Here is a 27,964-nt window from a genome sequence, read left to right as displayed (position 1 = left end):
GCTAGAAATGCAAAGCAAAATTACATGCCTAACAAAATAAGTTTTCACGTCACATGTAACGGCCACGTCACATAACGGCCATGTAACGTGACCTCATGTCAAACAAAACCAATGCGTATGATTCAAACACTGCAAGTAAAATACTAGACAACCTTTTTCTATTCGAAAATTTCCATTGTTAAGTATAGCTGATCGAAAATATCTTGCCACCCAAAACAAGCTAGTGTCGCTTAGGGCTATTTTATTTCCAAGAAATGTGTAGGGATGTGGCTAACCTAACGAAAGCTTTGGTATGGGCAATCGTTATAAGGGATCAAATCTATGATTTCGATACATGTTGTTTTTGCTTTTCAGATTATTATATTATGGTTGTTGTTATTTTTATTGGCTATGATGAATGATTACCTCCTGTACGTTTGTTCTACGATCTTGATCTTGTAATGGAGTTGCTTTATAACTACAAATGTGAGTAACTTCGTTTAAAAATTTCCTTGTTTAACTATTTTTTAAAAAACAGTTAGCATTGCATCAACCATTGTGAGTGATTGATCTGATGTGAAATGACCTGAGCGTTAAATCGATCCTAGCCTACAAGTGAAAGGTTCTGTTGCAATAGCATGTAGTTAAGTCATTCAACAATCAACATCAGTGCAGTAGCGCTAGCAGTAATAACTGGTTGTTGCGAACCAGCAGAAAGCCAGGGCCTGTTGCGCAGTTTTATACGATTTCAGGCTGCTACCCTGCACCCCAAACCACCCGCTATCTTACTACCAACTTGCTAATAGGGAATTTCCCTTTTGTGAATCGAAGAAAATCAACAAACCAAAGCACTTTTAGACACAGACCTACTGTACATGCTTCCAATAAAAAAATAAAAAAATACAATAAAAATATTGAACGCTTTGAAAGAAGAATAAAAGAAATAAAACATGTCAGCGTTTTGTTTCATTTGACTTGGATAAAAATTACAGGATGACAATTACAACTATGTACGAGCCGCCACAGCTTTCCATGTCATCAACTTCAGGAGAAATGTTCTACAAAACTCAAAAATACGCCTTTAATGAACATTTATTAGATCAATTTTCCGTTGATAAACGAAAACCTTTTAACATAAAAATATTTTCCAACCCTTAACTCTAGTCTGTTAAAAAATAATCACCCTTCTTTAACCACAATCTCCTCAAAATGAGACTCAGATGGGGCCCGACTCACGTTAACTAGAAAATTGTGAGAAAAAAGAAGGGGAATCTTTAGGAGGTCGTGTCAACCAGACACCACACTAAAACATTCAAACCAATTCACATAGCCTTCATAATCAATAGAAAGTGGTAGTCTTTACTCTTTCCTATTTTCAGATTAAGCATCCCTAAATAGGTACAATAAGGAATGGCAAATTTTGTACTTGGGAATAACCAGCCAATGCCGGTATCAGTTCAGCCTGTCGTTGAAGTTGGTGGTGTTCCACAGAATTCACCTATCTCATCTGCTCAAAAATATGTGCGAGCATATGGTATATTAGGGGTAAGTAAACTGTGTTATAACTTATAACTGTTATACTGTTTTAGTGTTTATGATTAAATCTTTAAACCCCAATGATGCATTGCACCCCCAATTGCAGAATTATGTGTTGTGAACTTGTGGTGTAGGCCTATCCTACCGTGTCGAATCCTGTTTTTTGGATTTGGTCGGAAACCGAGCTTTTGGAAAAAAGGAACGAAATTGTTTCAGCATCCAAATGTATCCAAATAAAAGATCCAAATGTAGTAGTGCAAACATTAATATCTTAAAGTGAAGGAAACAGTGCCTATATACCATGTCTAATATAATTTAATTAATTAAAGAAATAGGATAGTTGCAGTTGTGCATACTTAATTCTTGCAAGAGAAAGAGAGTCTAGTACACAAGTGCACAACCAGATAACGTCACAGTTTAAGTAGCTGAGGTCTAGTATACAAAAGCTTCCTGTGGTTGCGCATTTGTATACAAGACCAGACCCTAGTAAAGGCATGTAAATGATATCATAGGTTACTTAAGTTCCCTTATAAGTGCAACAACAATTAGGCCTAGGCTATATCCATTGACAGTTTTATGTAATGTAAGTTATTATTATATACTGTTAGTTTTATCATAGTTTAACATGTTTAACGTAACAGTTTGGCATGTGCTCAGTTATAACTTCTAGTGAGTGTACCTATAGTATATTACTATTAAGTGTTTCTTTATTCTGTGTTTTGGCAATGTGATTGTTAAAAACCAAGGTCTAGCATACAAGTGCACAACCACAGGTTGCCTTTGTATACTAGACCCCAGCTACTCAAATTGTGACATCATCTGGTTGTGTACTTGTATACTAGACTCAAATACAAATTGTATAATGTAGTGGGAAAAAGCAGCATTTTTAACAATTGGTAAGTGTTGTATTTGTCATGTTTTTAATTTTTGTTCAAATAAGTTCCGGTCTATGTTGCATCATTTTTTTTTTCGCCGTTGATTGTGGAAAGTGAAAAGAATGGTGCTAAACTTGTTATAGCTAAACAAAATAAAAACTATGCTTGCAGACAATAAATGAATAGGAAAAAGCAGCAAAGCTCAGAAGCTCCACCAAACCTAAAAAATTCTTACAATTGTAATGGCCCACTTGGGGTTACAGGGTGGTCACGCTGCCCCGTGACCATTACTACGGGGTAGCGTGACCACCCTGTTGCTCACAGGAGTAAAAATATTCTTCGCCATAGGACAACATAAAGCATAGATCAAAAGATTTTGTGCAATACCAATTTTGTTACAAACTATCTTGCATAGCACCGGATAAACTGCTTTCCCGTAAGGATTTAGGCCACATAATATTTGGAAAGCGAGCAGTAAAATGCCTTTTTAATTAGTGTGAGATGGGTGATTGTGTCAATTGTGCACCTCTTCTTGGATCCATTTTTATACTGTTTTTGTCTTCACTTCAAACTTTCATGAAAAACCTTTAAGATTTGATCTTTAAAATTTACTATAAAGTAAACAATAGCGGTAATATGTCGAAAATCATTAACCAATGGCCATCAACGTGATTGAAATGTTTATGGGCTCGGCATATGTTCAACTTCAGTTCTTAACCTTGCAGTCTATTTATGTTTAGATTTGGCATACGTGGCAAGTGTTTAATCGAAGCCATTGTGACCGTTCCAATAATGTCTTTTTTGAAAAGATTAAGATAGTATGTTATCGTTTAATTTTATCATGGTTCATAACATTTTGAATTGCCACGCTTGGTTGAGATTTCAACCTTGTTAAATGATCGTTTTTATAAACAATGCCTTGACAAATTGGGATTAACTTTACTATCACACAATGCTACTAAGTGTTACATTATCAGTTTACTAAAGATTTTAGTAAAAATAAACAAACACGATGCACTGCAAAACAGCAATAGAAGACCATACGCTTGCGACCCATACGTGTAGAAATTTATCACCTGATGTCACTGTGCAGCATAACAATGTACAAGTATGCCAAATGTTATTAAAAGCGAAGTAAATAGATGCTATGGTAAAAGCCGTGTTGTGCCAAATGGTTTTTGCAGTTAGTAATGGTATTACGTATGTCAGCTCAATTTGGTTGACTTGCAACTTTGGCTTACTGCCTACAATTGATTGACGGGTGGTTTCACAGATTTTTGTTTGTCTTTGTCGACTGCAGACTTCAATCGATGTTGTTGAACATATCAACCAGCTACGATCTAAAGCTGCTGTTTTTTTAATTTCATGAGGTATTAACAAAGCAAAAAAATGATTAGCAAAGTTAAATATGTCTAGAGCATTTGTTTTGCCATAAATTTATCGGATGTATTTAGTATTACATGGAACATTTTAGCAACACTAATTGCAAATCTTTTGCTGGAAGAAAATAAACATGAGGTGACCAATATGTCAAATAAATCTTACAATCATACTTAGATGCCAAGACCGTCGAAAGATCTCATCATTCAAAACTTAGACTGGAAATTGAAAACTAGATAAAAAAGTTCATGAAATTTTCTGTATATACATTTGCAAGGTGTAAAATCTGCCAAACTCATGCTTCAGAAGAGTGATTAATCGCTTGCTCCAAACGATCAAGATGTGCTAAAAGACAGGCCTGTAAAAGATGACAATTACACATTTTTACTTTATAGAACACAGTGAACAATCACGCTTAAACTCAGCTCGAAATTTATATAATGTAAACTTAATTTGTAAAGTAAATTAAGCAGTAAATTTTTTGGCTCGGCAACGTAGTTGTTAGAGCACTTGGCTTGCAATTATGTGGCCTGTGTTCAATACCCAGTGGCACTACTACTACTACAAGGCAGGGGTCCGCAAAGAGTGTGTTGCGACAAAAATTTGGGTCAATATTTTAAACTTACCAAAAATATGAGCATCGCTTCTGTGTACAATAAGGAACTTCAAATTTTTAAACATTTAATTATTAATATTGCATTGTTCATAGTGGCTGCCTAACAACGCAGTAATAGTCGAGCAGACGTGTGAACCAGTCATGCTTTTTTTGTTACAATTTTGCAATGCAAGATTAGCAGCAATTGTTTGAAATTGCTTAATAGGACAAATATTGAGATTTGTTCATTTTAATTTAAGAATGTTGGCTACTCTGGCATTTGTTGGCGTTCTTGATTAACTTCAAAATCTAGCAAGATTAAGGTTTTTAAGCTAGTTTTATTCACCAATAATGTTAAAAAAGCGCTCTGCCGTCAATGCATAAGAATTAAGTGAGGAAAGAGCACTGGATTTACCTACAATAATCTTTTTATCTTCATGCAGTGGAGATCAGCACTCGACAAAAGACTCACATCCTCGCCCTCATCGGAAACAAATACATCGCTCAAATCAGCCTAAGCAAAACCACAGCCAAGAATTTATAAAGAATGGTTTCACGTATATTCTTATAAATGATTAGCCACATCCTCATTGTGTTGTTTGCTCTGTGGTTCTTGCCAACGAGAGCCTGAAAGCAGGGAAATTGAAACGCCATATTACAGCAAAGCATCTGAAATTCATTGACGAACCGATTAGAAAAACATTTGTTAAGTCAAAAGAAAATTGTGATGAAGTACCTCACAATATTGGAAAAATTTCGAAGCTTAAAGAAAAATCACTCATGTGTGTGGCGATATTTGGAACATGCATAAGTGGATACAAGACTACAGAGATATGGACTATAATGGGAATGGTGTAGTAGTATTTGTACTGATGGGGCTGGGGCTATGGTAGAAAAACATAAAAGCTTTTTAGCAAGAGTGTTACAAATTGCACCCCATACCTATTTTACGCATTGCATTATTCATAGAGGAAATCTTGCTAGGAAAACACTGGGTCAACGATTAAACCGTCTTTTCGATTCAGCAGTAAAAATTGTTAATTATATTAAATCGAGACCTTTCCAGACAAGGTTATTTGTCATTCTCTGCAACGAAATGGGTTCGCAGCATAAAAGTCTTCTTCTTCATTCACAAATTAGATGGTTATCGCCAGGTAAAGTTCTCACCCGTTTATATTAGCTGCGAAATGAGGTATACTTATTTCTTATGGAAAGAAAACCCAAACTTGCTGAAAATCTTGCCGACACTGACTGGTGTTGCTGTGCTTATCTTGTATTTTTGAGAAGATAAACAGTTTAACTTTTTCATTGCAAGGCAAATCAGTTGACATTCTAACAGCATATAACAAGATCGAAGCCTTCAAAAGGAAAGTTCAATATTGGGCTAGCCGAGTTGAAAGTGGAAGAATGGATATGTTTTCTTAGTTGAACAACTTTCCCGAAGAAAGCGAGTATAGTCAAAACATTGTGAAGCAATCCCTAAATAGTCATCTTCATAATCTTTCTCAATGGTTTGTTAGATATTTTCCCGAAGACACCACGCCACAACAACACAACTGGATATTTTCACCCTTTACAGTATCAAATACTCACCATTTAACATCAAATATGATTGAAGCATTAGATGACCTGTCAAGTGACCGCGGTACAAATATTGCCGTTGATACTAAAAAAACCTTGGCAGAATTTTGGATTTCAGTTGCAAAAGAATATCCACAGTTATCAGCGGCTGTAATGAATGTCCTTTTGCCATTTGAAACTACATATTATGTGAAAGGTTGTTTTCTGCATTATCTTACAATATTTACAAATACAGATCAAGACAAGAAGTAGAAGACGATCTTCGGATGGCTATCTCTCAAATTAAACCTCGAATTGATTTGTTGTGTTCTCAACACAGAGCCCATAGCTCTCATTAGGTAGAATAAATGCATTCATTTACTTACTGTTTTATGTGCTAAGTTTCGCACAATTATGTGCAAGAAAATAGCTACGGTCAATAGTAGTCAATAATAATAATAGTAGTCTTAACATCGATATTTAATTACATAATAGTTACCACAAAATTGTATGCTCACAAAATGCTTGGGTCGCGAGAATTTAGAATGGTTTTTTAAGGGTCGTGCAAAAGAGTATTTGCGGACCACACCCCTAGGGCGCATTACGTGTAATGCTGAAGGTCAGTTCGGCAAAGTTTACAAGGAGGTCAAAGACATGCTGTGCCAAGTGCAGTCTCTATAAAAAGGAGATGTATTTGCTCTTTGTAAGGTCAGACTGAGTTTACACCGCTCGTACATCACACTGAAAACATACGTATAATGCACCCTGTTCACTACTGATGTAGTGCCGTTGACTCCTGTTCAGTGATCCTGAAAAACAGTTCAAAATTCGGGCAATACAAAATAAAAAAGAAGTGACCATTGACTATAGGTCGGTTTAGGTTAGGATATAAAGGCGAATTTTTGCTCTTTGGGGTTTGAACTGAGTTTTACGATTAAAATGTATGTTATAGCAGTGAGATCTGTCTATCGGACAATAGTAATATCGGTATGTAGACTTAATAACTTTAGGGAAGTATGATATATTGATACATACAAAAATAAAAGTAGCAACTTTGCCAGTTTTTGTTCTCTTTTAAATATGGCTGCCAGTTGGTAAACCAATTTCTTGTGCAGTTCATTCCTCTCAAAAAAATTGTTTTAAAAAAAATTCTTGAGTAACTGATCTCATTTAAAGCTAATAAACTAATGTGAAAATTTAAAAATTGTCGAACTTTGAAAAGTAATAAAGTTTGAGAGATTATGCCAGAGGTTTCAGCTCTTGGAAATAAAATTGATAATTTTGAATTTAGCATATATTTCAAATTGAGAAATGTTGGTGAAATTTACATTGTAGAAAGCTGTACTTTACATTTGTAGCTACAGAATTTACTGTAAATATTACAAAAAATCAATAAGTTGTTTGAAAACTTACTATTTTGCTTTTTTTCAGGTAATCCAAATAGTTCTTGGGGTTCTCTGTATTTTGTTTACCGTAATCAACTTGAGTATTGTATCAGAAAGTTTTGATCCTTCACTTGGACTTACTTACGCCTCGCCAGGAATTTGGGCTGGAGCTTTTGTGAGCTTTATTTGCATTATCATTAGCTACACAGAGTACACATGCCCTGTGTCTATCTGTGTGCATAGTTAAAGTCTTTAATCAACCAGAATAAAACCTTATAGATATTTAAACTTGAAATCATTTTTTGCAGTTTCTAGCAGCAGGAATTTTGGGCATAGTTTCATACAAAAATCCAGAATATTGTCAAGTAAGCCCTTATACGTTAGAAGATAGGTAAATATCCCTTCACCGGAATAATTCTTCTACTCAATGCACTGCAAAAATTAGGATTTGGGATATTTTAGGAGGTTTTTTGTGGTTTGGATAGTTTTTGCAATAGGCAGAGCTGGGCACGTGCATGCTCCTCTCTTCTTATGAGAAATATCGAAAATGACTCCCTTTTTTCAAATCAGGAATAGACCCATGGTCGCACTTTTTTCTAAGGCTTATCCACTTATCTCCCTTTTTTATCCCAAACAACGCTGTAAATGTATAAAATGAACAAAAGTGGTTGGATAAAAAAATCTTAAGTTTTTTGACTTCTTTTGAGACTAATTGCATTCATCAATATGATCATTAGACATTTTTCTAGTGCTCAAAATTTCCTTCACATTACCATTATTTTTATAACTCAACCGATATATGCATTGAAAGTGAAAAATGTTAAATTAATGAATATCGGCATCAGTCCTTAGTGGCAGGTGTGACCAAACCAAAACTATTAAACATTGGGTTCAATAAAATTTCCTAAAATTTACAACACATAGTTATAAAAAATTTTCAGGCTACAGCTAGACACATGTTCTAGGCCTAAAATGCAAATTTGCAACATACGAGTGCAACTGGTTTTGTAAAATGCGATGGAATGAAATGATTTTTTAATTGCTAAAACGAGCTGGATTATGAACGGCAAAATAAGTGCACTCTGTTTTAACAAAAGCAAAGACATGAGCGACAATCTTTTTTCATTGATGTGTGACACTCATTTTATAAAAGCTGTTGCCCAGCTCTGGTAATTGGGTTGCTTAAAACTTTATAATTACTGTACAGTTATGTGACTACATGAGTTCGATTATTCCGGCTTTGGGATTAAGTTAGTTTCGTTTCATAGGCGCTTACGTCTGAAGATATCTGGGGAGAAAAACGTTCACAGAATTAAGTCATTGTGACTTGTGAGTGACAAGACCAAATTTAAAATAAATTCTTTAGAAGTGAATTATCAGATGCTATGACTTAAGCTGTTATATGCACTGTGGTCATGAGCACCGCCCCCTGCTCCTAAAGTAGATGCCTATGACAACCTTATTATGTTATTTTGTGTTTAATTTTTAAACATCATGTTGCATGTTAGCATTTATTTAGCATTTAAGAGATTTACATTGAAAACACTTAGTTGATATTTATCATTTTGCGGGGAAATAAAGTATATTAGTATTTGTATATTAAATTATTATAAGACATGTCCTGCCTTTGTTCTTGTGTCTGCAATACTCACAGAGCATAAAAACCGCTTTCCAATGTTACTCTTGAATTTTTAGTTTGATTAATTAAACTACTAAAACTAAACCGCTGTACACAAGTAATATGAATTGTCAATGCAAATCTTCTTTTTGTAATTCGAAATTATTTCTTCTAATCAACTATGAAATGAAACACATTGTCAAAAGTATTTTATTCACAGCATAACATTCAAGGAATTAGTTTTATTTTTGAAAAATACTACAAAATAACTTTCATACTGTATATATATTAAATTACACTTATTTATTAAATAAATCACAAAACCGATGATAAGTAGTTGTTTAAAACTATTAACTCAAAAGCTGTGAAGTTTAAAAAGCTGTTCGTGAAGGAAGCAGTGGCGATTTCACATGTGTGCATAAACATCAGTAAAACACATAAAAAGGGGTTTAGAAGTTTACACAAAAGTGAAACAAAATTTTTATGTACATTAAAAATGCAGGTGCAAGTAACACAGAGATTACTTCAAATCCTTTCTCCTACTGATAATAATAATATCAAAAACATTTTGCGTTACACAATAAATGAAGGGAAAATTTAGTTTTTCTCACTGGGAATATACTGCATCTGTATTATATTCTTGCAAAGCAACCTCAAGTTGTTTAATAAAGAAGTATAACATAAATTAGTTATTGGTTAGTCTGTTAATACATATACTTTTCTTTTACCAGATAAATGCTGCAATGGCTTTGGCTATTTTTGCTGCAATTACTGCTATGTTGATGTTTGCTATTGAAACTCCAGCAGCTGTATATTCGCGCAGACGACCGGTAAGACATAAGATACCAGTTTGTGATTCTGTTCTTTTTTTCAAATTTTTGTCTTGTTTGTGAACTGTTTTTTGTTACCTTGAGTGTGAAAGTTGTTGCAATGTCACAGGAATTTCATTAAATGCACCAAGTGATTTAAAATGTTTCTATTAGACTATTCTTTCATTTAGGAATTCCATTTCTATATAATGTGTCCTGAACGATTTATGTCATCCTAAAACAAAGAATTTTAGCCAAGTAGCGCATGGAATTCAATATAAAACTGAACTAATATAAGTCTAATCTTTGTGAAAAAGACATTCTGACTACCAACAATTTTTCTCTGCTTACGAATGTGTAATTATGAACTTGCGTCAGTTGGATATCTGTCAATGATATAACTTAATGATGATTTAATGGCTATGGGGTTCATTAATTTATTATGGTATGCCAAATTCATCTGTTTAATTACCTGAAAATAGTCTTGACTTTTGAAGCTTGGGTGTAGAACAATAACATTTGCACAGTTTACAGCAATGATTTCCAATCTTTCTTATTCCTAGCGCCCTTAGAAAAAGCACTTTGTTAAATAATAAAAGCTTTGATTAAATCAGAGGTGGACAAAGTCCGGCGGTTCTTTTACCATTTTGCTTGCTTCTAAAAAATAAGAGCAGGCACCACGTTTTGTAATGGTTTGTTAAGTACATCACTTTGTAAAGTAAATTAAATGGTCCTCAAAGCATGCTTATATCTAAGTCATGTCAGTATCAACCTTCAGGTAGCTCAAAGTAGTTGAACGGTTTCCTTCGGTTTCTAGTTTAGTTAGTTCGTGTTCCTTACTATATATTATATTTAATATATATGTGTCATAAATACTACATAGGAATGAACAGGAAAATTAACTTAGGCTACAATAAGTAGTAGCATCTTTGATACCATAAAATAGTTACAGTAGTAAACTTTTTTGTCCAAATTCATTTTTTTCAGGTTTTTTTCCATTTTGCTTTTATTTAAAGTGACAACAACTTTGCAAATTCATATTTAAACAAATTATCACAACTCAATAATGTATGAAACTATAAACTTATAGACTTAGGAAGATAAAAATTTACTAGCCTCTTGTGAAATCAGCACATTTTTTAAACCTCGGTAGTTTATTATTACCGTGGCCAGTGTTCAGCAATTTTCTAATTTCTTGTAAATCTGTGTAGTGGTTTTGCATGCAAAGTTTGTAAATCTTTGTTAACTACTCTTTAATTTTAGGGTGCAGTTTATGCTTTTCATGTGCTAATGAGCATCATGTCAATGTGTGAGTTTATCATTTCCATAACCCACAGCACATTGTGCTGTGCTGTTACTTGTTGCGGTGCCCACATGGTAAGATAAACTTTGTTAAGTATTTTACTTATTTGTGTAATGATAGAATGGATTTTCAGCAGGTTACTACCGTTATAGTGAAATCATTTCGGTTATTTGACCTCTTCTTTATCTAGACCCGATTTTATTCCTTTTTTTACATGCATTTTGTCTGTTGTCACTATGAGACTTAATTGTTCAAACAATTTCTTTAAGTAGTAAGATTGCCGAAAATGCAATTAATCTAACATCGTCGTATGGTTCTCGATGAAAATTTGCTTGTAAACCAGTCTTGCCTGAAACTACGCCATACTGGAATGTAACCTTATTTACATATCTCTAACTCTTACATAGGCTTAAAGTCAAAGTTCAGTTTGCCAGTTTTCATGTAAATTCTGCACGCAACCTGGAACTTTGAAATGCGATAACTGCCAGGGTGATTACCAGGCTATCAAACAACACCAACCATGCTGCCCTCTGATTGATTTAAACAGCTAGCCCTACATAAGCGTCTAATCTATTGGACTCACCTTGCTCTCCAAACCACAATCGTTTGTCGTGTAATTAATGCTCAATTATCGTGCATAATCAAATCACTTAACACTTCAATGGGTATTACTGAATACTAGTGGAACATGAAAGGTTAATGATTGCAGAAAAGGATAATATACTACGATCTCTTTGTTTCACTAGTCCCAGGAATAGTTTGTTAACACGACCAGATGCTATCATAATATAATAGTTTGCTCTCATAATAGTTGTCAAGTTGGTCAAAGCTGTTTCTCACACAATGCCAGTAACACATCCACTCTGGTAATGGACCATATTTTATTACTCTCAAGTGTTGTCAGAGTATTAAGGATCCACTGTAGAGGCAACAATACATATTTTATATTTTCATAATTTAGGCCATTTGCTAACAGACGTTCACCAGTCATAGTATTATTTAACATCTAAAAATGATGGTCATACATTGAATTTCACTGTACTACTGCACAATATTATATGTAGTGTAAATATTTCTTTCCTTATAACACCACACATGTAGTTATAAAAAAATAATATTTTTAATCTAAATCTACTTAGTAATGCATTCATTGTTTGCTTAACTTGCTTTTTAAATATTTAAGTCTCCTCCAGTTTTGACAACTACTGTTACCACCACTGCCGTGCCAATTGTTCCTGGACAAAACGCTTCATATAGTAAGTTGAGGTTTTCAGAATGGTTTTGTCTTGAGACATTAGTGCAACAGAAGTACGTCATAATGTCTTTACTCTTTCTAGATTTAATTTTGCACACAAAATAAATTGCTTTTGCAGATGCTTATGTTCCCCAAACTATTTTTCAAACTCAGCAACAACAGTCACATCTTGGTTATAACCCTGCTATGAACGTCGTTGGTCAAACATATGTTATGGTTAGTGTTTTTATTCTTATACCAAAGTAGAATTTGAGTATCTGCATAGCTATGGTAGAAACAGCTTAACTTCTTGCAAAGCCTTTTTTAGGGAGAAAAGCTTTTTTCATTGTTCTTAAATTTTTAAATCAAAGTAAGTTAATTGTTAGCATTGTTCAAACCAAGGTAGCCTACTGTAACGTTTCAAATCTCTGCAAGTTGATTGCACCTTGCATGTGTAGGAAACACTTAGCTTACAAAGCGAAATGCATTTTCAGTGCAGACCTCAGACTATTATAATAATTTATGTATAAATATCATCATGCTCTAAAGACCATGTTAGCCTGTGTGGTGTACTTAAAGCAATAGCATTTAATAAATGCTCTCTATTTTGTTAGTCATTTTACAATCTGTGTCATAGCTTAATATCTTTGTATTGCTATAACTTACAAAAGCTTATGTTAAAAGATGCAGGTGCGCCTCACTTTGATTTCTTTGGCTTTGTTTATCCCACTCACTAAAAACATTAAATGGTGACCAAGTTAACAGTGCAGCAATGTACAACAAAACATAGTTTACCATTTGGTGTTGACTAAGCGCAATTAAGATTGCATTCTACACTCGTCGAATCAACGCTCACCACTGGGTCCAGGATATGTTCCTCTTTGAAAATGTTACATAACATCTTACCAAACGGTGTAGAATACATAAAAATTTTGCTTTTCTCCGAAAAAAGTATATTGCCAAAGATTTTTTATGAATTTACCTTAAGTTTATGGTTCTCTGATTTTTCCTCTATGGACTCCCAGGTGGGGAACCACTTTTCTAATATAATGTATTTTGATTTAATCTAATAATAAATTTGGTTGGATAAAAAAATCTAAGCTGTCCTTGAATGTAGGCCATAAAAATGATGATACATAAAACTTCATAAGTCGTGGCCTGCAACTGAGTAAATATGTTAGACAGTAATAGAAAAGTTCTCGTTGCAGTAGTTAAATATAATCTTACTCATCAATATCGTAAATTGACCCATGGCTGGAGCATGATCAACAATGTGCTACTGCAAGTATATTAATGGATAAGTGGACATTGTTCCTGTATCAACTATCTATCAATTAAATTTTTATGATGTTGTCTTGTCGTATGTGTCCATGATTATCTACAGTTCAGCATTCAAATTTAAGAACTTGTCATTCCCACTTTTTGATTTTCTCCTCCTGGCAAAACTACTTCCCACAAAGCGTCTTTGCTCATATTTTTGACCTATGCACCGCTGAAAATATTTATTATTTCAGTCACAAGCTCAACCATTTCCTCAGCCCACTTCCCCTGTGTATGATCCACCACCCCAGTACACTATGCAGCCAACTGAATATAAAGTAAGATTTGAGGCTTAAAAGTACTTTTTTGCCAGTAAAGCAGTTAGTATGCTGCTCTATTTCTAGTTTGCCGCATTAAAAAACTTGCAATGAATTTCAATTTAGAAGTTTAAAAAATCTTACACTTCACATTGCATAAAGTATTAAACATTTTATTGTATTGCATTGCTGTACATCACCAACATTATTTCTTATACTGACTTAATTACAATACCTCTTAATTTATTATAGGACGGGAAGTTCAGTGAAAGTATACAAAAAAGTACCTAACATCCATGGATATATGGACTACATATTTCATTTTGTTTCTTGTTGATCATCCTACAAAGTAACATCCAAGTACCTAAATGGAAATAGTTCTGTTCATATGACTATGTTTAAAGCTGTTTTACCTGTAATTCTGTGAGGTGAATCCTGTTGTTTTTTTGGTTATTCATGTTGCATATGTCATCCAAATAATAAGGCTTGTGAGCATTAAGAGGCATTTTTAGTGACCTTTTAAAAGATCGCTCTACTTGTGATAGTTCTCCTTTGAGTTTATTTAAAGATTTTATCATCTGATTTGATGTTTTAACTTTTCTGTTAAGTAAATGTTAACAGCATTTATAAGAAAGTTTGTTTTGTTGAAATAAATTTTAATTCACTTTTGATTCACTTTAACAATATTGCATTTTTGTACACTCCGTTTCTTTATAACTACCATAACCTACAATGTATAAGCCAAAGGTTTAGTATCAGTAAAATTTTACAGTATACACAAAAATGTACCAGCGAAGTTTTATTCTTCCACTTTTATCTTATTTTTTTGAGTATTATTTGCGGTTGCACACTAATAAATGTTGTGAATTTAATTTTCGGTGAAGTTTGTATTATCTAGCAAACTAAATTTGAGATGGGATTCAGAAATTTGGGTTTCAGAAAACGGCCATGGGATTCAGAAATTTTATGAGGAATTAAACCTTTTTGGATACAGTACAAAAACTATAATATCATGCCCTAAATATGCAGACGCAACTTATTTTGGAAAGAAGTCTTACCCAAGTTTCAACGTGCCTCCGTACTTAAACTAAGCTTCAACGATAATATTTGTTGGTCGTGAAATTTGTAAGCATAGGCTGCGTACAATAAAAAAGTGACACTAATTAGCTTATAATGCACTGTACCAAAATAATTACTTCGAGGAACAGTAGTAAGACGACTCAGAAAAACGTGAGGCAATAACTTACCAGTTGTTTATCATTGTAGACTTTTACCACAACTAGTGCTGACCCATATACAGATTAATTTCTGTAAAATTTCGCTCGAAAACGACAATCATTGCAATGTACAATAGACTATGCGTGCACAATGCAACATGTGAAATGTATAAAGTTAATCAAGATTTCTTTGCTAAATTAATGCAGTCACAATCACAAAGTTAGTACGAGGTAGTAATGCAAATGTTTATGATCCTTACAGAAATTCAATTTTTAAATTTAAGTTGTCTATGGTTACTATTAACAACGTGTGGTGAATCCCCTGTCTGCAAAGTTTGTTAAAATATAGTTATGAAAATAAAACATAAGCGGAGTGGCAGACAGGCTATTACTTTCACTCGCATTCCTGCTAATGTTAACTAAGCTTGAAATCAAAATTGCCGCTTTAGCCGAATCAGTTGGTAAATTTATGTAAGATCATGGAGTCTTTTTTAGTTTAATTCTACAATATGGTAAAGAGGATAGCAGTCAAAAAAAGCTTAACTTGAAATCGGAACTAGCCTAGGTTATAGCTTTATAGGCAAGTCTAAACTTTTCTGTAGCTTGTTCTAGTTGAAAACATTGTACAATTTACAGATAATTATGACTTTTGTAATCAGGCGTAATGCTTAAGTGGGAAAACGTTTGAGCATGTTCTAAAAATGGTACATTGTATTACCGAACATGTGACATACCGGTACCTCGTAACAATTTAGTAACAAATTGTTAGCAGCTATGTTGTTATTTATCTCATTATCTGTGAACTATGGTACAGACCCTAGATTTGGAAGTTTGCTTTCAGTGTGCCAGATTAATGTGTCAATAAATCATAATGTAATGCCAAAATTTGCACAACACCAAAATGGTCCAGTAATACTTATTGATAGAAAGCTGATGGTGGCTGAACCATGTTAACCCAGTATATAGTAAACTAAAAACAGAATATAAAGTGACACTGTAGGGCTCACTTTTATTTTTAATTCTTCTACACGAGCTTTAGCTAGCCTAAGCTTGCTTCATCAAATTCGTGTAAAAAGAATTCAGCTCAGAATTCAATTCAGAAGAAAGCTTGGGAAGAAAAATTAAAAGTAAACAGTAGCCCTAGACTCCTAGAGTGTCATCTTAAATTCTGTTTTTAGATTTTATTGATGGAACATAGGTGAAAATAGGTGCATAAGCCAACTTACATCCGATAAGCTTTCCAGTATTCCCTACTGATTGAACCTGTTAACATTGCACTATAATGCAAATCGAATTTATCTATTCTAAGACCAACAAGACTTTCCATGGGTGTATTTCCAAGTGACATCACAATGTAAGCAACAAGTATTTGGTACACAAATGCATCATGTGGTTATGCACTTCTGCATTAGACTATTTTCCATTACTTAAATGATAACAAAAATTACCCCCTGTTTACATGTAGCCTATAATGTATATATTACAAGTTCTCTTTTCTAAGTAAACTTGGAACTATGTGTAAAGCAAGACTTGTTTAAAAAGTTAGGACAAAAATTTTGCAAAACACACTTTTTCTATAAAAATGTTTCCATACTGAAGAAACACTTGGTCGATTACCAGATGTTGCAATCAAAATTTTATTTGTTTTAAATGAGCATGTAGCAGGCTACTACCATTAAATTTGACATTATATTGTATAATATTACATTGAGAAATATGTGAAGTACAACATTTTACTGAACCGGTACTGGTAGTTGAATAATTGCCAGCACATCCCTGTGTGAAAGTTATGATATAGCCTTCTAAGCTTAACCAGACCATAATCAATGCTCTATGAAACTAGCTGAAACCACCAGGGTGCATTCCACATGTTCTACAGGCAAGCGGCGTGGCATGCAGCAAATAGAAATATTTGCACAACCATATTGTAACCATTTTTTTAAAGATTGCAGTTGGCAGAGCATGTCTTTGGCGTACTTATAATCTACGCCAAACTTCCCTTTGACATACACAGATAATACACCCTGGTTGGTCAAAGCATAATATATTTATTCTAACCAATATTAATAAAATTAAACCATTTGTTTGTTTCTCTTCTAGCTCAACTGCCTATTCTGCTATTAAGTTTGTCATAATTTTTTGTTGTTACATAGTATTTGTTTTTAAAATTTTTACTACTCAAAGAAATCATGTCATAATCTATCTGTCAGTGGGAGTGTAATGTGTATGTTACTGGTACAACATGGCAAAAAAGAAAAGCAAAGAACCCAAGCGCAAAAGCATTAAATTCGAAGTGAATGCTGATATTGATCAAACAAGGTTTTTGAAAGTTTATGACCTACAGTGCCAAAACGATGGATCTGCTCCATGTCCCTGGCTTGTTCGAGCTATGAAAAAAGGCATAGAAGATCGACATTATGCTAGAAAAGTATGGCAAACCTTAACCTACTGTTTAAAATAAATGCAATATGCTATGTATGTTAAGTCTTTTGGTATATTTGATTAATAGTTTAACTAAATAGCAGAAACTACTGTTACTGGTATTTCGTTACTTTTTAATTATATTAAAACTTATCCAGTAATTCGTCAACACTCAAAAAATTTTCCCAAGGTATGCAGAATTTACAGTAGTTATTTATATCACAGTTAGAAACGAATCTGTTTTAACAATAGTGATACAGTCACATCACATTGGTTTTACCGGAAACCATATTTAGATCAGAGTGGTCTTAACTTTGTCACGCAGGCTGCATGTGCACCTTGATGCGCAGTGCGTGCGTTAGAAGAAATGCGTTGCTTATGCAACAAAACATTTGGTCGATTAGAACAAGCTCAATCCTTTGCTTAGATTAGAGTTTCACTATTTGTGACCCGCAATGTTTTCCTCAAACCTTAAAATCGCGTTGACAGCCTTAGACCACCCTGATTTAGGTTAAAGTGAGAATTTTATATCTTTAACTATAGAATGAATAAGCTCTCTAATCATTAAACTTGTGGAATGCCTTTTATTCTCTACCTTTAACAATACAAGCTAACTATGAAATGGTGACAATTATTACTTACTACAGAGTAATTTTTCAGTTCATCATTGAACCTGCTGCACCAGCACTTGAAGGACAGCCAGAAGCACTACCAGTAAACCTTGATCCCATCTTAGGTGCTATCCGAAAGTCTCATTATTTATATTTACAGGAACTTTGTGTATGGGACTTGGAACTCAAACATGCAACGGTTGCAAATATAGTATGTAATACGTTTAGTATTAAACAAGTGGTTATCATTCTGTAGATTTAAAGTATCGTATTTGTTATTAGGAATTAACTTTTTATTTCAATCTCAATCTCTTGTATTTTATTTACACATCTATAGAAGTCACTTACCTATCTTAAACTGTACTCCACATCTATTTTTTTACACTTTTTCAGTCCGTCATAACTTTTATAGCTATATAAGCTTTACATATTCCTAGTGTATGGTGTACATGTGGAAATTAATGACAGGATTGATTTTGTTACTCTACATATTATTGCGGTGTTGATGAAAATCTTTGAAGTTGTTTAAAATGCTAAATTTCTTGTTTACTTCTGAACTGATAAAGCAACTTGTAATTTGTTTTTATCTCAAAGGCATTGTTGATCGAAAAGGGAATTTATCCTGTTACCAAACTTGAATTGATGGATTGTGACTTGATGTATTATTCTGTGGAGCGGTTAGCAAAAACTTTTAAAGTTAGCAATCTTACCGAAGTAAATTTTGACTACAATGAGTTTGGAGATGATGGTTGTAGGAAGTTATGCAGTGGGTGCAAAAATAACAAGGTATTATATACTTATTACTACACAATCACAGTATAAGGCAACTATTTTCATTTATATGGTGTATTTAATATCAAAAATATTTAATTACATGGTAAATTTATTGTTTGATTCCTGCTCAGTATGAATATTGCTGATAATTTATTATAGACAATCGTCAGTCTGAGCTTATGCTATTGTGGTCTGACGAAGCACAGTGGCCTGCATCTGGGTGAAGTAGCATTTAACAGTACGGTGCGAGAATTCTACTTGGATGGAAATAGACTTGAATGTCAAGGTGTGGCTGATATGACGCGAGCAATTGCTGTTGCCGCTGAAGATGAAAATGCACGTCGCGTAGAAGAGGAGCGTATGAAAGCCCTTATGGTGGCTGAGGGAGCTTTAAATGGTATGTTATATCAATTTGTCTGTAGTTTACTCGTTATCTTACAAATATTATACATACCTTCTTTGTAACACGACAAACATGTTTGAAGTCATCAATATTTTTACGCAAATATTTGCTCATTAGTCACAGATAATAATATGTCAACACAAATGGGAAATGCTGATACCAGCGCAGCAGAGGCAGAGAAATCTGTAGATAAAGAAGAAAAACCAAAAAAAAAGAAAAAGAAAAAAGGTTAGTCAAAGGTTTAAAAAGTTAAATTTAAAAAACAACCTCCTCTATGGACTACTGCCTTATTGTGGTTGAGAAGCTTGAATGCCTCGCTGACTTTTTGAGCTAAATTGTTGGAAACTTCGTTTTCAAAAGCATGCCCATTCTGAGACAGGTAGAAAGTAAGTGATCACACTAAAAGTAATTTAAAGACAACAACTATGATTCTATGAACATGCACATTGCACAAGAATGTCAATCATACTGCATCGTTTGCAATGCAAGTTAACAAGGAACATCTGAGCTTTAAGCTGAGGGCTTGTTAAAAATGTAAGCAACCTTCTCCCCCACAAGCATCCTGTAATTAATCAGTAGTTGCTACATACTTATACACATATTTGCTCACGAATATATCAAAAGCTAACAGTTGGAAACTGGAAGAGCAGAAACTACTGGAAGAAGCTGAGCATTGTGTATCAGATATTGTAGACATCTTTTCGACAAAGCTTTTATGTTGAACTGTTCAGCTGACTGATGAATGAAAACTCTTCCACTCAGATGTCAGTTTTACAGGTCCTACTCAGTTAAGTGTGGGGTTATCCACAAGTTCCCAATCGGCAGATTGCGTAGAATCGTAGATGAATGACTTTCTCTAGGGCTTCCAGTCACTGGAGTGTGCATGTTTAACCTAAAACTGAAGAAACAAGGCCTGTTTTGCATACATCACAATGCCTCTGAGTTTGTGGATGATACTAATACTGTACTGCAGATGTTAGTACTAAAACAATTCACGGTTCTATTGGGACACTTTAATGCACATGTTGGAACTGATGACTGCCCTTGGAAGGGTGTGATTAGAAGGCATAGTGATGCAGACCTTAATGAGAATGGAAGGTGTATTTTGCAACTTTGTTGTAACGAAAAGCTTAGCTTTATGAACACCTTTTTTCTAATACAGAGGACTGCATAGGTATACTTGGTAAAAGGCTGGTGCAAAGTAGCAATTGCTGATTGATTTTTATATCATTTTATCAGATTTATATCATTATTAGAACATAGAATTGGACTCCTGTGTTAGAAAAGTGCTGTAGTGTCTGAACTTCAAGTTTAGTTGTCAACTTGTCATGAAGTGAAAGGTTTACAAGCAACATCACTAAACTCTGAATTTTTAAATCAGTTTTCCTTCCACTTACCACCTACCGTAATAAATTCAGCAAATCTCTAAATGTTTGAGCTCCTGCATCTCCGAAAGATTCCAACTACGACAATTATGGTCATGCCACCGGAATGCCTCAGAATTGGCTCGCAAAACAAGTTATACTTGCTATAACAACCGGTAAAAGACCAGCGGAGTGACTGAGAACCAGGCGGTGGTTTACAATTCTTTACTGACCTTGACTTCTTGTGACTTGGTATTCCTGTAGCCGAACTGGTAGACATGGGGAAAGACTGTGATCTGTTTAGGGAGTTTTTAGACCTTCTGCCCCACAACCGTCCTCACAGGATATACTAGGATAAACGGATTAAAAATTATAAACATTTCCAATTTTCTTTCGTTCTTTACTAAAAATGAAATTATTGTTGCATTTTGCCTTCAGCTTATACCCTTTATCTATGGTTTATAATGTAATAATGGTTTCCTTTGTGCTCGATTCATTAGGGAAAAAGAAAAAGAAGGAACCAGATCCACCAATTATGGGCCCATACATCTACAAATTACACTTAGCCGCTAATGGCATTGATCCCTTTTGTACAGGAAGAGAAGAAACATTATTTTCATGTATTGGAGTTATTTCAAGGTATGCCAGACATGCTGCTGCTTTTCTTCTTGTTTCAGCCAGCATTGAACACTCTGGTCACTTCACATATTCATCTGCTTATTTCAGGTTAATTATGTATTCGTGGTGCTTGTGTGAATTAGACTTGGATGATAATCCAATAGGAGACTTGTCAGCTCGTGAAATCATGGAAGCTTTGTCTAGAAGGAAAGAAGGTAATCCTAGAACATGTTCTTGCATAAAATTGTGAAATAGAGGGGTATTTCTTTAGCAAAAATGCGTTAGTGAATTGAAAAATTGTGGTAACAAATAATGTCATAGGTTTTAGCTTAAGTAGAGAGTTAGGTTTTCAGTAGATCAAATAAACGTTTTATTTGTATATAGTGATAAAATTATTATCAATGTTTTTATCAACTTCTAGGCAATCTTCCGGGTTTGAAGATGATCACAACAGCAGAAATTCAAAAGGATACTTATTCTGCAATCCTGAAACTAGCGTCTGGCCTTAAGAAGAAAAAGAAAAAAGGAAAAAAGAAAAAGAAAAAAGTATTTGTGTTCCACCATTATATGCATCAACTTTGTTGCCATCTGGCAATGGTGACATATGATAATAATTAATGCTTAGCGTACATCTATATATACTTTGTTGTAGAAAATAGATTAAAATCCAGCATGACTTTAAAACTGCATCAAATTTTTATGCAGTAAAATATATTGACAGAAGTAGAAACGCTGACTGCATTCCGAGGCCTGCACAATGACCTTCACTGCCTAAGTCAAGAGACGTTTGGAAATTTCACTACCACTTAGCCACAGAAATTACTTGCTCCTCTACAACAATTGCTTGTTATGATTATTCCAACTTTAATCTGTTAATAACCTTTGCCATGGCAAGATTTTGGGTCATACTCAAATGAAAGAAACTTACTTTGTTTACACTGAGCAAGATCATGGTTTTTATCACCTTGATGTTATATGATGTTTATATTAGATGTACTGTACAATATTATTATGATGTGGTGACACTGTGAAAATATCTGCAATAAAAAATTTAACAAGCTGGAAATTTACAAAAGCAATGTTTATTACACAATATCACAGGACCAGAATAATAACAAAAACAAATATCATGCAGAATCGTCTAAGCATTTTGAAAATTTAACAACAATAACTAATGCTGGATGTCTGATATCAATTTCATGATTGCTTTTATTTGCTATGATACAAAAGTTCTTCCTACAAACGTTGCCCTAAAATGCATTTTCATTGCTCATGCTTCATTGCTATAGAAGTATGGTCATGACTGAGCTTCAGCAATTCCATTTTTCATTCCATCATTAACAGCTTCTGCTGGTTCACCACTTTCATCAGTCTTGGCAACCTTTTTTGCTGCTTTAGCCTTTGCGCGTTCTTTTTGCTGTTCAACTTTCTTTCGAATCTCTGCCTCCTGGATAACAAAAAGAGCAGTATTAAAAATGTGAAGCAATAGTGACTACAGCTGATTTCATATTAATGAATTTTTATTGTAATGAAACGTGTTACAGGTGGCCTTATGTAGTGGTTTCGTGCTGTACCTCGTCTTGCTTGCTGAATTTATCGAACATTCCTTTGTATTTGCTTCTTTCTGCATCTTTCAGTTTTTTAATTGTTTGATCACACTTTACTTTCATATTGCGTGCAGGTTTGTTGTTAGCATTTACTTTGATCACCTGAGTTCAGTAAACAAACATTGGTTTGTGTTTAAGAATCATGTGTTAGAAAACGCAGAAACGGAAGATGAAAATGATTTGAAGAAAGCTATGAAGCATATTTCCTTTTTTCATGTTCATTAATATATTTAGTTTCTAAAAATATATTCTTCAGTACAAGTTGTAAAGAGAGTGTTTCACATTACAGCCAAAAACAATGAAACATGTTTTTCAGTTGCATAAACAAACAACAAAAGCCACAAGGACTTGTATGGCCACAAAGCCGATCTTGACATACCTCAAGAAAGTGTTTTTGGGCCTCATCAAACATTTTTTGTTCAAAATAAGCTTCTCCCATCCTATACAATGCCTTTTCACTTTTTGGATCCTCTTTTAAAGCCTGTTAACGGTGTAAGACTTATATGATAACAAAAGTAAATTAGTGCATTTCTTCAAAAACTTATCAAGAAAAAATAAATGGTTCCTGTATATTTTAACTACGTTAATGTTCAGCAATGTCCAAAGATACTTCATACTATAATACAATATCATATAATACAATTGTTAACACGTTTTACATGTTATATCTATGCTTATGTCAATTAAAAAAGAGACTATACCAAAGAAATAAATGTCATACCTGCTCACACATATGTATTGTTTCTGCATAATCCTTTAATTTGTTGTAGCAAAGTGCAAGATTAAGGTATCCGGCCATTTTCATTTTCTTCCAGTTTTCCAACAAGTCTGTTTGGTCCTCCTTGGCATCATGATGTTCTAAGTAGTCCAATATCTTTTTATATTGTACTATGGCTTTCAAGTACTTTTTATCCTGTAATTTAGTTAGTACACAGCCATTCAGTTAAATAAGGCTGCTTTCACTTGTCATATCAGTACAAAAAATTAGCAAGTGTGTATTTACCATTATATTACGATTTAAGCCTATTTTTTAATCTGCTTATATCGCTTATAATACTTAATTATTACTCAACAAATTTCTCCCAGTTAAGTGTGGGTGTGTCACAAAATTAATAGACAACTATTCTATCAACATTTAGTGGTACCTTGAAAAACTTAGTTCCTTTTTCCTTCACAATCGAACTATTTTCCAATCTTTCTTCATCAGTCATTTCCCAGGCTTCTGCAGCATTTTCAAATTTAACTAGTTTAATATCATATACAAGGTCAGCATTTGGTGGAATGTTAAACTTTTGGCTTCCAGCTGCACCAAACCCATACTTAGACTTCACAAAAATGCGACTATGTTCTGACTTTTTCATTTGCTTCACAATGATGTCAATAGCGGGGATGAGCTGCAGTTCTTCGTCAGCTATTTGGAAAAAGCAAGAAATTATTGAACATATGTCACATACAACTACCAATATGTTTTATTCACATACATGTGAATAACCCTTTTGCAGCTAGTGCTCATGAGTCCTGATAACAAAAAACATACTCAACTGTATTGTATTAGACTCTACTCACCTTCACTAACATTATAAGTAATATGTCGTTCGTCGAAAACATTGTCATTGTGTTTCCCAACTAATTCAAGTTCAACTTCCGCTCCATTATTTGGCATTGTGTAGTCGACACCAGCATTAAGAATTTCACGTAGAATCCCACCATCTTTGTCTTCCGTGAGGTCTTCAGCCTTATATTAGTGATATAAAAAGTATTTTTAAAACAAGTAACATTTAAAATACTGTGGCATTAATGAAAAATCTACAGCATGAAAAAAACTAACAAAACACTTAAAAGATGATATACTGTACATTCAGAATGTGTTAAGAACTGAAAATTCAGTTTTTCTCTAATAAAAACTAAACATCATACATATTATTATGTCATGATATTGGTGTTTTGCTATTTTTACACTCTATATTTATAGCGTTATGACAATTTTTATGGAAAATTAAAATGACAAGCAGGGTTCACCTCCCATGAATGCAACTCCACTTCAAAGATTAGGTTGGCATTTTTCGGAATTTTAGGAGGGCTACCCCTTTCACCATATGCATATTTTGAATGACAATAAAGTTCACAAACTTCACCACGTTTCATGGAAGCAACGCCCAAATCCCAAGCTTTAATAACTTCACCTAAATATTACGTTAAACATAATAAATATTAAGAAAAGGTAAAAGAAATACCTTACACTCTCTTTCCTTCTTTGTCACAGTCTATCCCATTTGGAATAGATGCACACTGGTTTATTAAAAACTTACTTTTCCCGAGATTAAACGTGAATTTTCTTCCGCTTGATGAATCGAATACTGATCCATCTTCCAACTTACCCGTGTAATCAACGGTAACCTTACTACCTGTTGATGGCTTTTGCTCTGATGTGCCCTCTTTTCTGATAAACTAAAAAATTTGGCTTTCAACCGCGGTTTCTGTTAGGTTGTTTCAGACCATTTAATTAACAAAAATGATTTCAAGCGTTATTAACTTATTATACAAGTATTGCAAAATAACATTATTACACAAGCATACTTTGTAGACCCCATTATCCCCAGATAGCGAAACAGCACCTGAAGGCAACTCAGTCAGAACTTCTTGAACTTTAGGTACTTCTGCATCTCCTTCTGTCAGATCCATTTTATTTCCAGGAAGGTTTAAATGAATTTAAGGAAAATGTATTATAACTAGGGTAAATTTTAAAGTCAATAGATGTGAATCGTTTTCAGTCATTTTTTTGCAAACAAACAATTAGCAAGATTTGAACCGAAAACCCGCAGACTAAGAGCCCCATCGTTAACCACTACACCGCCGCATTGCTTTCTTCCCCTTGTCCAAAAGGAAAGTGATAAGCCTAGACCTATCAGCGATAATCTACTGGCCAACGTATTGTGATTTAGCAACTTTAGTAAACGCCAGTGAAAAAGTCACGTAAATTTTATCCCTCACACACTTCACAAACTTTGTAATCTGGCCCTATATTGTTGTTTATGTTTTTGATCTAATTATCATGCAGTGATACCACAAAATTTTTCCAAAACTTACATCTACGCCTATTTATTTATTTAGCTTTCAACTTTCATTTATTTACTCGACTGGAAAGTTGGGCAGTTTTCGACCAGCAATTCTATACAGGCAAAGAAGCAAATTTTGGGAAGATGGCTTGCACCGAAGCCTTTTGACCAGATTTTCTTTGTTTGTTAATATAATAAATCGTTGTGAAGACAAAAAATTCGGTGTCCACATTGATGAATTTTGTGCGTGCAGCTGCCACACTTTCCACTACAGCACTAGGCCTATGGTTTATTTAGCCTTCCAATTAAGGCTTAACCTAAAAAAAGTCGTGTGTGAAAAAAGTGTAATTGAAATTTATCACGAGTAGCCTAGGCTATGCAGCTGCCACAGAATACAAACCGTATCAAAACTGCTAAAATAGGCCTATATATGTGCCGCATACAGGCGCACTCAATAGCCTATTATGTTTTCAAAAAAATATGCAAACAAAAGCAGAAAAATTGGGCTGGCCAAAGGCAAGGATATAGGCCCTAGGAGGCTATTTTTCAACTTTTTTCGTGTTTGATAAAGTTTTTAAAAATTAAAGGCAGCAAGCTTAACTACTTTCTTCTGGATCTAGGGCTACACGTCACGTCACACGGACTTATGAAGTGCGAACATGAACCTACAGACCTTAAAGTTAAACCTTTACACTTGCACCATGCTTGTTCATAACTTTCACGTTTTCCAGATATCCTATTACAACTGACATAGAAATCAAGGCCAATCCGATTTGAAGTAAGAACTGAATTTCTATAATGGCAATTGATAATAGTATTCATACCTGAAGCAATGTTTTGTTAGTTTAAATTTGAACATGGTCTATAAGACAAGTAAGAAAGAATGTAGTAGACCAGGGGTGTCTAAAAAGTTACGGTCGACGGGCCAACTCCGGCCTTCCTGCGCTTGTTTATTATTGGCCGACAACCATCCCCACCATGCTCACGCATGAGCTTACAACCATAGAGAAATAGATATGAAACTAACGTTCAAAGTTCAAGAGTAACAAACTTTATTTTAATTTGGCTAACAGAAAACTGCCTTTTTAAGATGCAAATGAATTTTTCATGCATTTTATTGGTAATTGTTAACTTGCATTCACTAATTGTAAGGTCGCCGAAGTTATGATACGTGTTTGAGCAGAAACCTTGTAACAAGTAGGGATGTGCCGCGAGGACGATTATTCGGGTTCGTGCGAACCCGAATATCATGAAGGCCGACACGAACGAATTCCGAATCTCTTCGTATTAGAACCAAACAATAAAATTTCATCGAAAAGTTGTCAAGTCTTTCTTGTAAAATGACGTAATCGATAAACAAATCGCTTTTTTTCGAAAAATAGTGTTTAAAAAACGATTGAAACAGCAAAATCGTTAGGAAAATGATCTTCATTGTAAGTACTGCTGACTCTAGTTTAGCTTTGTTGGGAAACTAGATCATCATTTTTAACAAAAGTCAGTAAATTTATAAGTAGCCTAATATTGTATTCGGGTTCGCCATTGTTGGTATTCGTGTTCGCCCGAATCTTCCACAAAGACGATATTCGGCGAATCTATTCGGGCTTGAGTTCGTATCGGCCCATCCCTACTAACAAGTAACAACATGGCCCGTGAAAATTTTGGACTCCCATAAAATTTGGCCCCAGTTGTGACGTAAAACGCATGGATTAACTCAGCGGAATGCTTCTGTTGATAATTTTTTCCGAATGCGAATGTGCATTCATTCAAGCATAAAATGAAACGATCCTAAGTTGCGCTTTTTATCCAAAAACTTCATTGATCCTTGCAAATCATATAACGAGCCGTGCAAGTTATATGAATCAGTCCGTACCACCTAGTTGATTACGATACTTTAAAACCGTGATGGAAACAAGTCTTAATGGTCGTCACTCAAGTGCAGTCACTAACAGCGCAAGTCCTAGCCAAGTATAGTCATTTAATTACATTCCCAAGGCAAGTCGAGTCAGTAACGTTTATCAAGTCCAAGTCCAAGCCTTATCACA

The 27,964-nt window shown here is 34.2% G+C and overlaps 3 protein-coding genes across 4 annotated transcripts; 2 read left to right on the top strand and 1 right to left on the bottom strand.

Moving 5' to 3' along the window:
* Positions 1–1,305: 1,305 nt before the first annotated feature.
* On the top strand, positions 1,306–14,723 carry LOC143462531 (uncharacterized). The gene is made up of 9 exons (XM_076960736.1): positions 1,306–1,524; positions 7,357–7,485; positions 7,619–7,675; positions 9,660–9,758; positions 11,001–11,114; positions 12,224–12,296; positions 12,414–12,511; positions 13,789–13,872; positions 14,104–14,723. Exons 1-9 carry the CDS (start codon positions 1,390–1,392, stop codon positions 14,140–14,142), a joined length of 828 nt encoding a protein of 275 aa, XP_076816851.1. The 5' UTR covers positions 1,306–1,389; the 3' UTR covers positions 14,143–14,723.
* Positions 14,724–17,148: 2,425 nt separating this feature from the next.
* Positions 17,149–22,970, top strand: LOC143462392 (uncharacterized). 2 transcript variants are annotated; one of them, XM_076960538.1, is made up of 9 exons: positions 17,149–17,496; positions 18,150–18,311; positions 18,695–18,886; positions 19,034–19,271; positions 19,395–19,505; positions 21,142–21,280; positions 21,368–21,474; positions 21,681–21,801; positions 21,983–22,970. In XM_076960538.1, exons 1-9 carry the CDS (start codon positions 17,311–17,313, stop codon positions 21,984–21,986), a joined length of 1,260 nt encoding a protein of 419 aa, XP_076816653.1. In that variant the 5' UTR covers positions 17,149–17,310; the 3' UTR covers positions 21,987–22,970. The 2 variants fall into 2 exon arrangements, with proteins under 2 accessions (XP_076816653.1, XP_076816652.1); XM_076960537.1 differs by having other exon boundaries at positions 21,681–21,805; positions 21,981–22,970.
* Positions 22,326–26,578, bottom strand: LOC143462391 (peptidyl-prolyl cis-trans isomerase FKBP4-like). The gene is made up of 9 exons (XM_076960536.1): positions 25,444–26,578; positions 25,176–25,314; positions 24,886–25,049; positions 24,433–24,601; positions 24,012–24,277; positions 23,588–23,779; positions 23,246–23,347; positions 22,834–22,968; positions 22,326–22,706 (listed from the first exon to the last, which is right to left on the bottom strand). The coding sequence occupies exons 1-9, from the start codon at positions 25,546–25,548 to the stop codon at positions 22,557–22,559; spliced, it is 1,422 nt and encodes a 473-aa protein (XP_076816651.1). The 5' UTR covers positions 25,549–26,578; the 3' UTR covers positions 22,326–22,556.
* Between the last annotated feature and the right edge of the window lie 1,386 nt (positions 26,579–27,964).

The sequence above is a fragment of the Clavelina lepadiformis genome, chromosome 6, assembly GCF_947623445.1.
Source record: "Clavelina lepadiformis chromosome 6, kaClaLepa1.1, whole genome shotgun sequence".
Classification (NCBI taxonomy): domain Eukaryota; kingdom Metazoa; phylum Chordata; class Ascidiacea; order Aplousobranchia; family Clavelinidae; genus Clavelina; species Clavelina lepadiformis.
The sequence above is the reverse complement of the archived record's forward strand: the minus strand, read 5'-3'. Positions and strand labels throughout refer to the sequence as shown.